The sequence below is a fragment of the Bombus terrestris genome, chromosome 16 (genome assembly GCF_910591885.1).
Source record: "Bombus terrestris chromosome 16, iyBomTerr1.2, whole genome shotgun sequence".
NCBI classification, from domain to species: domain Eukaryota; kingdom Metazoa; phylum Arthropoda; class Insecta; order Hymenoptera; family Apidae; genus Bombus; species Bombus terrestris.
The window spans coordinates 8047333-8061955 of record NC_063284.1 but is presented as its reverse complement, the minus strand read 5'-3'; the positions used below and the strand labels follow the sequence as shown (position 1 = coordinate 8061955).

Here is a 14623-nt window from a genome sequence, read left to right as displayed (position 1 = left end):
AAAATAAAGGAGCACAACGATAACGAATTCGCAAAGTTCATAGGGACACTCTCCACACACGAGAACACCAACTATTCACTATGGAAAGCCACGAAAAAAATAAGGAAGCCAATAATACCCGTCCCGGCAATCAGAAAAGCAGATAACACATGGGCAAGAAGCAACGAAGAACAAGCTGAAGAATTCTCCAACCACCTCTGTAACACATTCACACCACACATTATCAACAACAGCAACCTCAAAAGTCATACGGAGGAGGATCCACAAACCACTACTACCACAACCGACAAGGAATACACCATACCTAAAACATCGGCACAAGAAATTAGAAACATAATTGATAAAACAAAAAACAACAAAGCGCCAGGAATCGACCTAATCAATGGTAAAATCTTGAAAAACCTTCCGCCAAAAGCAATAAGACTAATGACAATAATATTCAATGCAATTCTAAGAATTCAATACTTCCCCAAACCATGGAAATTAGCACAGATCAAAATGTTACATAAACCAGGCAAAGACCCGCATCAAACTGCATCTTACAGACCAATATCACTGCTTCCAGTATTTTCCAAAATACTGGAAAAAATAATATAGTGCCGGATAAAAACAATAATAGAGACAAAAAAACTAATACCGGATCACCAATTTGGTTTCAGAAACAAACACTCCACGATAGAGCAAATGCACAGGCTTATAAACGAAACAATAGTAGCACTAGAAAACAAGGAATACTGCACAGCCCTCTTTATAGACATAGAGAAAGCATTCGATAAAATTAACCATGAAAGTCTACTACAAACAATTAGGAAACAATTCCCGGAGCAAATACACCAATTAATAAAATCCTACCTAAGCAGCAGAACCTTCGTAATAAAAATCAAGGACACACATTCTCAAGTTAAAGACATCAAGGCCGGGGTACCACAAGGAAGCGTCCTAGGCCCAATACTATACACATTATACACGGCGAACATACCAACAACTACCAACAGCACAGTATTGACATTCGCGGACGACACAGCTATACTAGTCAGGCATACTAACCCAGAAACGGCAGTCAAAATACTACAAGAACATATCGTAAAAATAGAAAATTGGCTACAAGAAAAACAAATAAAAGCAAACCCCAATAAATGCAACCATATTACATTCACGCTACGGAAAAAGATACCACCAAACATCCTATTGAACGGCACGCATATAACGCAAACAAAGCATGTCAAATACCTAGGACTCCACTTAGATCAAAAACTCACCTGGAAACTACACATCAAATCAATAGTGGAAAAAATACAGAAAACAAGAAGACAAATGCATTGGCTAACAAGCCGAAAATCCAAACTAAGCACAGAAAACAAGTTAAAAATATATAAAACGATCATAAAACCAATCTGGACGTACGGAATACCACTATGGGGGACGGCAGCAATGAGCCATATAAACAAAATAGAGGTAATACAGGCTAAAATCCTCAGGACAATAGTAAACGGACCTTGGTACGTCAGAAACGAAGATATACGAAGGGACCTGGGAATGCCAACGGTCAAGGAAGAAATCAACAGATACTCCGAGAAATACAAATTAAGAATAGCAACACACATAAACCGGCTAGCTGCGGAAACATACAAAATCATAAATATGGACAGAAGACTAAAAAGGAAGCACCCAGCAGACCTTATAAAGGACATAACCTAAGAAACACGAGGATGGTACCCCGCTGGGGGTAGCCACCAACATGCTAATTTAACCGTTAAAAAATTCCACCAAATGTCCAAATTGGACAAATTGTGAATTTTAATAAATAAATAAATAAAAAAAATTTAAATATTGCATTGATGATTGAAATTGGTATAGCTGAAAGCAGTATTTAATGTGAATGAAAATTTTGCTGTTATTATATTCTATCAAAATAGGAACAAAGATATAAATAAAAATGAAATTAATATTAACAAAGGTATACAGTTTCAAATGCAATAATTACCTACAAATGGCATGTAAAATTCGTCTTCAGCTTTGATCAACTTTCTTGTGCTTTAATGATTAATTGAAGTTCTTCTAGCCAATCATCAAGTAAAGGTTCTATATTAAATAGATAGTTGTTTCAAGAAGAAAGTTCGTTATTTTTGTGTATTAAACATCTACATTTGTCTGTCAACACTCTTATTTATATGAAATGCTAATTACCAATATAAAAAATATCCAAGTCCATATTTTCTTTGAAAGATTCTTGCTTAACGCTATTATTATCAAATATTGTTTAATTACATCACACACAACAATGTTACCTTTCAAATAGTATACAAGATACTATTTAAAAGAAGCTAATTGGCTGGAGAATAAGTCACGTGATACATTTCGCGATATATCGAAATCATACATTCAAATTAAAATTAGAATTCATTTTACATAATATTAAAACAAGACGCGTATAAGGTAGGCATTTTAAATGTATGACAAAATTTTATTTATTATTATATATACATATATATACATTTTAATACTTTAATTAACAGATTTTATTCTATGTTCATGCTTTCATTTTGATGTTGTAACTCTGTTAACAACAAAGGTTCATATGTCCATTTTGGGAATACTCTTTTGTATAAATTCATTAAAATCGTGTCCTGCGACTTCAGTTGACCATTAAATACACATTTCATATGACCATGAGTACCTAGGAAAAAATAATGAGTTATTTTTTAATTAAATGCATCAATTAAATTAAGAAATAATTTATGATCCATCTACCCAATGGTTCTTTTATATGTCCTCTGCGACCATATTTCGTTCGTAGTTCAACTGGTTTAAACCAGTTTATATCTTCTCGATGAAAGAACATAAATCTTATAACTGCTGATCGTTTATGCACTTTGTACGTATGACCGCTAAGAACAACACGTTTTACAACTATTCTATCTGGATTCACAGATAATACACTTCCGGTTGCAATTAATTCCTACAAAAATATTGTAACCTTTAATGATATAAGAACAGAATCAACCTTTAACTTGCATATAATTATTGCCTCCTTACCAATGATTTATTCAGTTTTTCAACGTAACATAATACTGGGCATGGTGGAAAAGTAATTGGAGCGTACATGCTTGCTACGACAGTGTTCTCTGGACGAAAATACCGCTCATACTGAAAAATATTTCTATTCTTGGTAACAAGATATAAATAGAGTATATTAAAATCTCACAGAATATAATACATACTTTATGTTTGTTTCCGTTTGTGTGTTGACTAAATATTGGGCACGCAGTGAATCTCCTAAATCCACATTGAAATATCAATTTTGCTTTAGATTTCACCGGACTGTATGTTTGACCCGTATGTTTTAATGTCACATTTAAGACAGACATTTTGTGCTCGTTCGGTAATAAACCAAATACAATTAATGGATGATTTCCCAATGAAGAAAATGCATCTACGCGTACATTTGCAACGTGAATTGTGATATACCAACCAGGCTAAAAATATTTGTATAAATTAGCATGAATAGATAATTAGTTTTTAGATAATCAAATGTTCATACCATAGCACCCTCTATTTCCCGCGATTCTTTAAATATTCGTTTTCGTGTTCTATCAAAATTTTCAAATTTATATATTCTAGCGTAATCAGTAGGAAGGTTTTCTTCCGGATCCCACGGACTTGTTCTGAATGATTCAAGTCCACGATATTTCTGAAACCTCTGTTTTGCTAACATATCTTGAGGTGTATCTACTTCGTCAGGAAATTTTGCGTCTAATTTTGCGTCTATATTTAAAAAATTGTGGTTAAAGATTTCAATAATACATATTCAATAATATAATATACGTATATTCGACAAACATACTCTTCAAGTTTTCCATTGCTTCTTTTTCTTCTGTCATATCGATATTCTCATCGTATCGTTCATCAGGAACTTCGGACACAGTAATTGTCTCGTATTCTTCCTCGTCTTCTGCGTCTGGTCCACTATCCGTTTCAGATTGTGCTTCATCGACAGACATCTCGTCTTCTGATTCATCGCTCGAGCACTCACTCAATTCCTCTACAAAATGCAAGCAAAGAATAATATATATCTCCAAATTTAATTTATGACTGAAAAACAAATACCTCCATCCTCATCAGGAATCCAAGCTGCTTGATATTCAGAAGTTCCTTTTGGAACTCTCTTTACAATTTTTTTCCTTTGTGCTTTGGCTTCGGCTAATTCCTCTTCTGTAGGCCAAGTTTGTTCAGCATCCATAGGGTCAAGTATATTTTCACTTTCGAGAGATTCCTAAAAAAATTAAGAAAATTGATTAGTGCTTTTAAAGACTCAAAGTTTATTTATTTATTTCATGAAATTACTTGTTTCCCTGGATCTGCGCGTGCAAGAACCCGCGTAGATGGTTCATCGTCCATTGCATTACAATCTTTCTTCAACTTTTTCTCCACTGGATATGGATCACCAGGTGCATCAATTTGAGAGATTTGAAAATCTCCCAATTCAGGTATATGAACTAAACCATTAACTGATAATGGTACGTTCTTGAGATACCCAGAGATCATTAGAGTTCCAAGCTCTGTGGAGTTCTAATTGAAATCAAATTTGGATATATACTTAATCTTTTAATTGGTAGATAATTATTACATAATAATAGGTAATTAATAGATAATTATTACATCAATACCTACTTCATTACATTTAAATACTGCTTCTTCTCCTAACAACTGAGCTCTATTGTTTCTATAAGATACTGTTCTTTGTTTTCTAGTACCAATACGTCGTAAAATATTAAAAGCATCAATGGGGGTACTTAGTTGGAAAACTTCTTCCTTAGGAAGCCACTTACAAAGTTCGGATTGTACATGGCTTTTGAAATCTTGACGTTTCTGTAATAAAGTTCGTGAAATTGAAATTATTTTTGTGCAAAATATGATAATAAATATCAAAAACACAATACCTTTATGTGAAGATTTTCAACATTTGTAAGTGCTATTAGCGGAGTTGTCAAACCTTGAGCAACACAGGGCATAATAATTTCCTTTCCCCAGTCATCAAGTACTTCCAATCTGGGACTATTGTCCGACTTATTTGTTGCGGATGCAACGAAAAGAACAGTGGTAGCTATTTTTGCTATATCCAATGTCGCGAACAAATTTCCAACTGGTGCAACCACAATAGAAAAGCGTTGCTTGAACCTAGGTACACTGTCGTAACAAAAGATTAGTAATCAATAATTCATATTTTTATTAATATCATTTATCATTTATCATTTATCATAGTAGCATTATACCTTAAATGTATTGTACCACGTGGACTACTAATTATAGTCGCAGACTCGTCAGCTTTTGTTATTACTGATAATATATTATCAGCATCTACATCTTTTTGTAATGCAATAATACATAGAAGAATAGGTGCAGAATGGAATCCACCAAAATTCCTTTTTTGCTGCAACACCTCCTCTCTCTTGTTTTTTCTAATTTGTGAAGATTGTAGCCTTCGGGCACGCTTCCCAAGACTTTTAGTGGCACGTTTCGATAAAACTTTTACTCCAACTTTTCCTATATTGGTTGCAAATTAGGAAATATAGAAAGCAGCAAAATATGGAAAAGCCATAATAATATAAATTGCAAAGAATTTTACCTTTAACCTCGCTACTTATTGATCCTTTACTACGATGTCTACCCGTTTTATGTGGTTTATTAACTTGCTTAAATGCACCAGGTCGATGTACTTCTTGTTTTGTTGTTCCCATTTTATTTGAAACTATATATTCTTGTAAACGAAATATCTTTATAATAAATCTAACTGTTTGCTACGCGTTTGTCTCGACCGTCACAGTTCAAAACCGGATATAAAGATGTGCCGAAACTTGGCAACAATATATTTCGGCGAAGCGAAGTGCCTAATGAACCATTAATATCCCAACGGTCCTTCCGCCGAATGTTCGAAAAGGCGTGCGTAGCAACGGTCACGGACGGATAGTTACACATTATCTAGTAAACTGATCCTTCTAACTTGTCCAAAAAAATCAAATCGTTGGTCTAATTTTTAAAAAGTTACTCTGTTTTAAAGAGTATATATTTATTCGTGGTCGTATATATTTTTATTATCATGATGTCAGCGCTGAAGTTACGATCAATCCAAAAACTTATAATATTATGCATTCACATGATCTTGAATACCAAAAATTCATAAATGTTTAGGGAGGCCGATGAAGGAAAATTTACTTCACAAGTGTTCGAAACTATGAACATATACTTCAATACGTTTCCGTGAGCGATTAACGTATGATTCTTGGCCGCCTGTATGACGTGACGATTAATATTACCACACGCAGTTTTATTTAATGCATTGTCTCATATTTTATAGTATTATACTAATATCATGATAAATTATTTCTTTAATCATGCTCCACAGAAAGAAGCCTAGAAGTTTAAGATCAGACGAACGCGCAGGCTATATCGAATGGCTGTACAAAGGCCGATACAACGCAATGTTGAGGAAACTTTTCTCCTATTGACAATTGGCATCATTTTTAATACTTGTTGAAATAAATTTTCCCTCATTGATCTTTCTATCGTAGCTTTTTCGTTATTCGCAGTTATTATCAAACACTATAGGTGATCGATTGGTCTTAACTTCAGCTGTAACGCCATAATGATAAGAAGATATAGCTCCATTTAAAAAAATATCGATAATCTTGAAACCTATAAAAAATATGATTACTATCATATTTGCCCTTTTAAATCAGATAATTTCTTTTCTCTAATATATTTTTGTATTGTCAATAGTGAGTGAGATATTGAAAGTGTTTAAGTTAGTTGGGCATATAGTTGGATGTATATGTTATTTACTACTAAAGAAGTACTTATTCATAAGAATGTATTAATTAAACATTTCACCTAACGGTATATGTAAGAATTACATTCCTTTATTACATATGCAGTGATATGCAATGTACAATATACAAAACTTTACTTTTACATAAATTTTTTAAGAATTATTCTTGAATTGCCATTATAAGAAGTATATCAGCCATATCCCAAATATCATGAATCTTCATATCTATTAATTGCAATAATTTTGAAGCTATAACTCTTACTGAATTACAATCTATACACAAAAAGAACGCCCCACAAAGAACAATAGAAGCTCCCAAAAATAATATATTTGACATTAATATCATAAGACCCCTCTTTTCTTGTTGAATTTTTGCTCTGTGTTCGTGCAACAAACATTGCAAATGATAATATATTTCCTTCCTCTATAACCATATATATCTGCTTCATTAATCATGCTAATGTCATTTATAACATATCACTAATGTCTTACAAATATCTATTAATAAAATTCAAACCCGCAGATAAATTAGATCCAATAAATTTATAGTAAGTTCTTGCATATTTGGAGTATCCTTGAGTCCAGTTGCAGCTAAAAGAATTTCTACGCAATTTAACGGAGTGTAAAATGGTATTCTGAATCCAACAGTCTTAAATACCTTATATTCTGATAGAAAAATTACATCGGGTGTGTATTCAGATTTTTTGTCTATACATCGTAAGATACCAAGTATCTGTAGCATATAGAACATTAAGATACTATTATTGATAAATTCAAAATAAAATCATGTATATGTACTTGCGATATTCTTAACTTGTTGAAATGTGAATCCATTTTATTTGCTAATTGCAAACAAGACATGAGGTATAATTTTGATTGACTTGTCACTTTTTTACAAACTTGAGACCAAGAACTTTCTGTTTGATCAGCATTTCTATACACTTCCCAAAAATAGCTACACATAAATTTATCATATAAGTGAATAGCAATGTATCTAGTATCTGGCCCCAAATGGAGATATTCTGTTATTTTAAATATTGCATTGATGATTGAAATTGGTATAGCTGAAAGCAGTATTTAATGTGAATGAAAATTTTGCTGTTATTATATTCTATCAAAATAGGAACAAAGATATAAATAAAAATGAAATTAATATTAACAAAGGTATACAGTTTCAAATGCAATAATTACCTACAAATGGCATGTAAAATTCGTCTTCAGCTTTGATCAACTTTCTTGTGCTTTAATGATTAATTGAAGTTCTTCTAGCCAATCATCAAGTAAAGGTTCTATATTAAATAGATAGTTGTTTCAAGAAGAAAGTTCGTTATTTTTGTGTATTAAACATCTACATTTGTCTGTCAACACTCTTATTTATATGAAATGCTAATTACCAATATAAAAAATATCCAAGTCCATATTTTCTTTGAAAGATTCTTGCTTAACGCTATTATTATCAAATATTGTTTAATTACATCACACACAACAATGTTACCTTTCAAATAGTATACAAGATACTATTTAAAAGAAGCTAATTGGCTGGAGAATAAGTCACGTGATACATTTCGCGATATATCGAAATCATACATTCAAATTAAAATTAGAATTCATTTTACATAATATTAAAACAAGACGCGTATAAGGTAGGCATTTTAAATGTATGACAAAATTTTATTTATTATTATATATACATATATATACATTTTAATACTTTAATTAACAGATTTTATTCTATGTTCATGCTTTCATTTTGATGTTGTAACTCTGTTAACAACAAAGGTTCATATGTCCATTTTGGGAATACTCTTTTGTATAAATTCATTAAAATCGTGTCCTGCGACTTCAGTTGACCATTAAATACACATTTCATATGACCATGAGTACCTAGGAAAAAATAATGAGTTATTTTTTAATTAAATGCATCAATTAAATTAAGAAATAATTTATGATCCATCTACCCAATGGTTCTTTTATATGTCCTCTGCGACCATATTTCGTTCGTAGTTCAACTGGTTTAAACCAGTTTATATCTTCTCGATGAAAGAACATAAATCTTATAACTGCTGATCGTTTATGCACTTTGTACGTATGACCGCTAAGAACAACACGTTTTACAACTATTCTATCTGGATTCACAGATAATACACTTCCGGTTGCAATTAATTCCTACAAAAATATTGTAACCTTTAATGATATAAGAACAGAATCAACCTTTAACTTGCATATAATTATTGCCTCCTTACCAATGATTTATTCAGTTTTTCAACGTAACATAATACTGGGCATGGTGGAAAAGTAATTGGAGCGTACATGCTTGCTACGACAGTGTTCTCTGGACGAAAATACCGCTCATACTGAAAAATATTTCTATTCTTGGTAACAAGATATAAATAGAGTATATTAAAATCTCACAGAATATAATACATACTTTATGTTTGTTTCCGTTTGTGTGTTGACTAAATATTGGGCACGCAGTGAATCTCCTAAATCCACATTGAAATATCAATTTTACTTTAGATTTCACCGGACTGTATGTTTGACCCGTATGTTTTAATGTCACATTTAAGACAGACATTTTGTGCTCGTTCGGTAATAAACCAAATACAATTAATGGATGATTTCCCAATGAAGAAAATGCATCTACGCGTACATTTGCAACGTGAATTGTGATATACCAACCAGGCTAAAAATATTTGTATAAATTAGCATGAATAGATAATTAGTTTTTAGATAATCAAATGTTCATACCATAGCACCCTCTATTTCCCGCGATTCTTTAAATATTCGTTTTCGTGTTCTATCAAAATTTTCAAATTTATATATTCTAGCGTAATCAGTAGGAAGGTTTTCTTCCGGATCCCACGGACTTGTTCTGAATGATTCAAGTCCACGATATTTCTGAAACCTCTGTTTTGCTAACATATCTTGAGGTGTATCTACTTCGTCAGGAAATTTTGCGTCTAATTTTGCGTCTATATTTAAAAAATTGTGGTTAAAGATTTCAATAATACATATTCAATAATATAATATACGTATATTCGACAAACATACTCTTCAAGTTTTCCATTGCTTCTTTTTCTTCTGTCATATCGATATTCTCATCGTATCGTTCATCAGGAACTTCGGACACAGTAATTGTCTCGTATTCTTCCTCGTCTTCTGCGTCTGGTCCACTATCCGTTTCAGATTGTGCTTCATCGACAGACATCTCGTCTTCTGATTCATCGCTCGAGCACTCACTCAATTCCTCTACAAAATGCAAGCAAAGAATAATATATATCTCCAAATTTAATTTATGACTGAAAAACAAATACCTCCATCCTCATCAGGAATCCAAGCTGCTTGATATTCAGAAGTTCCTTTTGGAACTCTCTTTACAATTTTTTTCCTTTGTGCTTTGGCTTCGGCTAATTCCTCTTCTGTAGGCCAAGTTTGTTCAGCATCCATAGGGTCAAGTATATTTTCACTTTCGAGAGATTCCTAAAAAAATTAAGAAAATTGATTAGTGCTTTTAAAGACTCAAAGTTTATTTATTTATTTCATGAAATTACTTGTTTCCCTGGATCTGCGCGTGCAAGAACCCGCGTAGATGGTTCATCGTCCATTGCATTACAATCTTTCTTCAACTTTTTCTCCACTGGATATGGATCACCAGGTGCATCAATTTGAGAGATTTGAAAATCTCCCAATTCAGGTATATGAACTAAACCATTAACTGATAATGGTACGTTCTTGAGATACCCAGAGATCATTAGAGTTCCAAGCTCTGTGGAGTTCTAATTGAAATCAAATTTGGATATATACTTAATCTTTTAATTGGTAGATAATTATTACATAATAATAGGTAATTAATAGATAATTATTACATCAATACCTACTTCATTACATTTAAATACTGCTTCTTCTCCTAACAACTGAGCTCTATTGTTTCTATAAGATACTGTTCTTTGTTTTCTAGTACCAATACGTCGTAAAATATTAAAAGCATCAATGGGGGTACTTAGTTGGAAAACTTCTTCCTTAGGAAGCCACTTACAAAGTTCGGATTGTACATGGCTTTTGAAATCTTGACGTTTCTGTAATAAAGTTCGTGAAATTGAAATTATTTTTGTGCAAAATATGATAATAAATATCAAAAACACAATACCTTTATGTGAAGATTTTCAACATTTGTAAGTGCTATTAGCGGAGTTGTCAAACCTTGAGCAACACAGGGCATAATAATTTCCTTTCCCCAGTCATCAAGTACTTCCAATCTGGGACTATTGTCCGACTTATTTGTTGCGGATGCAACGAAAAGAACAGTGGTAGCTATTTTTGCTATATCCAATGTCGCGAACAAATTTCCAACTGGTGCAACCACAATAGAAAAGCGTTGCTTGAACCTAGGTACACTGTCGTAACAAAAGATTAGTAATCAATAATTCATATTTTTATTAATATCATTTATCATTTATCATTTATCATAGTAGCATTATACCTTAAATGTATTGTACCACGTGGACTACTAATTATAGTCGCAGACTCGTCAGCTTTTGTTATTACTGATAATATATTATCAGCATCTACATCTTTTTGTAATGCAATAATACATAGAAGAATAGGTGCAGAATGGAATCCACCAAAATTCCTTTTTTGCTGCAACACCTCCTCTCTCTTGTTTTTTCTAATTTGTGAAGATTGTAGCCTTCGGGCACGCTTCCCAAGACTTTTAGTGGCACGTTTCGATAAAACTTTTACTCCAACTTTTCCTATATTGGTTGCAAATTAGGAAATATAGAAAGCAGCAAAATATGGAAAAGCCATAATAATATAAATTGCAAAGAATTTTACCTTTAACCTCGCTACTTATTGATCCTTTACTACGATGTCTACCCGTTTTATGTGGTTTATTAACTTGCTTAAATGCACCAGGTCGATGTACTTCTTGTTTTGTTGTTCCCATTTTATTTGAAACTATATATTCTTGTAAACGAAATATCTTTATAATAAATCTAACTGTTTGCTACGCGTTTGTCTCGACCGTCACAGTTCAAAACCGGATATAAAGATGTGCCGAAACTTGGCAACAATATATTTCGGCGAAGCGAAGTGCCTAATGAACCATTAATATCCCAACGGTCCTTCCGCCGAATGTTCGAAAAGGCGTGCGTAGCAACGGTCACGGACGGATAGTGGAGATAAGAGCTGCTTCTATGTGTTGCTTTACGTCCTCACATGCTCCAAGTTGCAATTCCTACCATATTCTATAGGTGGCGCCAGTCTCTTCATTTTAGAAATATAATAACAATTATTTTTAAATGTTTCATAGAAACTATTTTTGTTCTTGTGTTATTACGTATTAATGCTTTAACTGACAATACAACCGATACTGTTACTCAGAAACAGTAAATTAAAAATATGTAAATTAACTCAAAACTTTATTTTTTTCAATCAACTAAAAATATTAATAAAATATTGGGGTTTATAATAAGAGGGCAATATGAATGTTTTCGTGAATTTTTTTCACCATTTAAAAATGTTTCGCATGGTTTTGTGCACAATAAATGACATTCCATATAAAAAATCAAAACTAATTGGCAAGTAGTTAGCACCTCTCTCAACGAAGAGAGGAGCACTCGCCATTGCAATGCAATTTTTTTTTAGCGAAGAAGTACGCATACTTTTGTTTATGTCCTATACATTTGGAGTATGATTTGTTTTTCATTTTCGTCAGAACTGTTTACCAAATTTATTGTAAAATTATGAGTAAAAAATTTTGTAGAATTTGAAAATTGATGTTATTGAAAATTATTATAAACACAGTAAATATTTAATAAATAAAATACGCATATTTTTATATGGAAATATTGAAAAAGTAAACAGTCCATAGTAATAGTTAATTAGGAAACTAAAATTAATTTTGACAACGAAAATTAAAATTAATTATAAATTACATAACTATATTATAAGATTAAAATTAATCGTGACAATGTAATTAAATATAAATGAAAACTATACGTTGAAAAAATAAATAATTGTTCTACATATACAGAATGCATATACATATATATATTAAATATAAAAATATAGCATTTTATGTGGCATGTGTAAACGCCCGTACAGAAACTGTAAATTAGTGAAAGTGATAATATTATGATTATAAATGTATAACAAGTTCGTTTTTTCATAACTTTTTTGTATTTATTTTTTTTTACTCAAGCAAGTTCTAATTATTTTCTAATTTCTAAATAAATGAAAGAATATTTATTGCAATATCAAATTCATTAATATATTTCCAATAATCAGCTTTCTACAATATAATAGTAATATGCAAGTACAATGAGAATGTAATTTAAAAAAGTTATGTTATATGATTTATGTTATAAAATGTTTTGCACCTATTTCTCGATTATTTTAAATAAACTCAGTTTATTCTACAATATTGATATTTTCAGATTATTTAAAAACTTGATAAAAACATTATTCTACAAATTATTGACATTCGTATACTGTATCTTTGTAAAACAAAAAAGCTAATCAGGGTCATATTTGTTCCGTTTCCCTTTTTTCAAATTTGTCGCTATTTCGGAAATAGCCATTCCATTTGTACCCATTTTTAACCATTTTGTAAGACGAACTTTGGCTTGTCGACCGATAAGGAAGAGATCTTTTTCAAGTCGAGGAAGTTGAATTGCTAATGTAGGATCAGATGTTAGATTCTGTGACCAGTCCATTACTAATTGAAAACGAGACTTAAATGTCTCAAAATGGAAATATATTAGAAAAGATAGAAATTAATTCTTGGCTGTGACCTACCTATCATGATACTTTAGTTTTATAAAGTTATTGAAATTTGTAACTTCAATTCTGTATACATGGATTAATTAGAATATCTTTCAATTATGAGATTTCCAATGTTTTACATAACACACATGATATATAAATGAAAGTATTTTAATACTTTTGTGAGGCACTATATCTTGTTAAAAAATAAAAAAGACATAGTACCTATTTTTACTATAATTCGCTTACCTATAGTAAACTTTCTGCAATTATTTCAGAATCTTTGCCATTGAATTTTCTTACATGCATTCCTAATTCATAATAAAATGGATTCCATCTACTTAAAACTATAGCATCATCATCTGCTTCTAAAATTTCTCTAAAAGCACAAATGATATAAATAATTATACACACAGGAAACTGTTTGTAAAGATTTGTTCAAATAACATATTGTTAAATAATGAATAAAAATATAAAGATCAAACCTGTATCCTTCTTTGTATATATTTGGTATATCGATATAAACTGCTGGATTCTATAAATTTTTTAATGCATCTGTTAGCCATAATGGAAACTCTACTTTGGATCCAACTTGTAAATCCTCAGATTGACACGAAGGATCCAAAAAACATTAAACAATACTGTGATTATTATATAGATTATATACAAATATAATATCGAAATATAATAAAGACCTTATAAAAGTTATATTACTAGTTTTTATCACTTACTCCAGTTTTATAGAGTATATCTCTATAATATAGAGAGTATCTCATTTTTTAAAGTAGACTAATTGGAGTATAGTTTTATAGAATATATCTCAGTAAATAAAAAAATAATAAATGAAAAATTACCTAAACCAGGTAATTTTACTACTTCAATTTTACAAGATATTCGTTCTTCAGTAGATAAAATGTCAGTTATTGCAAAATAATCCGGGATATAACTTTGACAAAATACCATTTAAAAAAACTAACGCATGTTAGCATAAGCAATGAATTATCCAAAGCCCATCTCAATTCATTGTGACCA

General features: G+C 31.3%; 2 protein-coding genes and 1 long non-coding RNA gene across 5 annotated transcripts; all 3 read right to left on the bottom strand.

Annotated features, from left to right (window-relative positions):
- Positions 1 to 1822: 1822 nt before the first annotated feature.
- Positions 1823 to 2365, bottom strand: LOC125386593. Its single transcript, XR_007226916.1, has 3 exons — positions 2188 to 2365; positions 1985 to 2082; positions 1823 to 1857 (listed from the first exon to the last, which is right to left on the bottom strand). It is a non-coding gene; the product is annotated as an uncharacterized LOC125386593 (long non-coding RNA).
- Positions 2366 to 2443: 78 nt separating this feature from the next.
- On the bottom strand, positions 2444 to 8353 carry LOC125386592 (pre-rRNA-processing protein TSR1 homolog). 3 transcript variants are annotated; one of them, XM_048413513.1, is made up of 15 exons: positions 8221 to 8353; positions 8018 to 8115; positions 7625 to 7890; positions 5627 to 7559; positions 5274 to 5544; positions 4941 to 5187; positions 4672 to 4869; positions 4345 to 4569; positions 4108 to 4273; positions 3845 to 4042; positions 3542 to 3765; positions 3222 to 3476; positions 3037 to 3147; positions 2752 to 2959; positions 2444 to 2677 (listed from the first exon to the last, which is right to left on the bottom strand). In XM_048413513.1, exons 4-15 carry the CDS (start codon positions 5736 to 5738, stop codon positions 2520 to 2522), a joined length of 2373 nt encoding a protein of 790 aa, XP_048269470.1. In that variant the 5' UTR covers positions 5739 to 7559; positions 7625 to 7890; positions 8018 to 8115; positions 8221 to 8353; the 3' UTR covers positions 2444 to 2519. The 3 variants fall into 3 exon arrangements, with proteins under 3 accessions (XP_048269470.1, XP_048269472.1, XP_048269471.1); XM_048413515.1 differs by having other exon boundaries at positions 7641 to 7890; XM_048413514.1 differs by having other exon boundaries at positions 5627 to 7890; positions 8022 to 8115.
- Positions 8354 to 8476: 123 nt separating this feature from the next.
- On the bottom strand, positions 8477 to 14591 carry LOC100643186 (pre-rRNA-processing protein TSR1 homolog). Its single transcript, XM_048413512.1, has 15 exons — positions 14446 to 14591; positions 14077 to 14126; positions 13841 to 13970; positions 11660 to 12091; positions 11307 to 11577; positions 10974 to 11220; positions 10705 to 10902; positions 10378 to 10602; positions 10141 to 10306; positions 9878 to 10075; positions 9575 to 9798; positions 9255 to 9509; positions 9070 to 9180; positions 8785 to 8992; positions 8477 to 8710 (listed from the first exon to the last, which is right to left on the bottom strand). Exons 4-15 carry the CDS (start codon positions 11769 to 11771, stop codon positions 8553 to 8555), a joined length of 2373 nt encoding a protein of 790 aa, XP_048269469.1. The 5' UTR covers positions 11772 to 12091; positions 13841 to 13970; positions 14077 to 14126; positions 14446 to 14591; the 3' UTR covers positions 8477 to 8552.
- Positions 14592 to 14623: the final 32 nt, after the last annotated feature.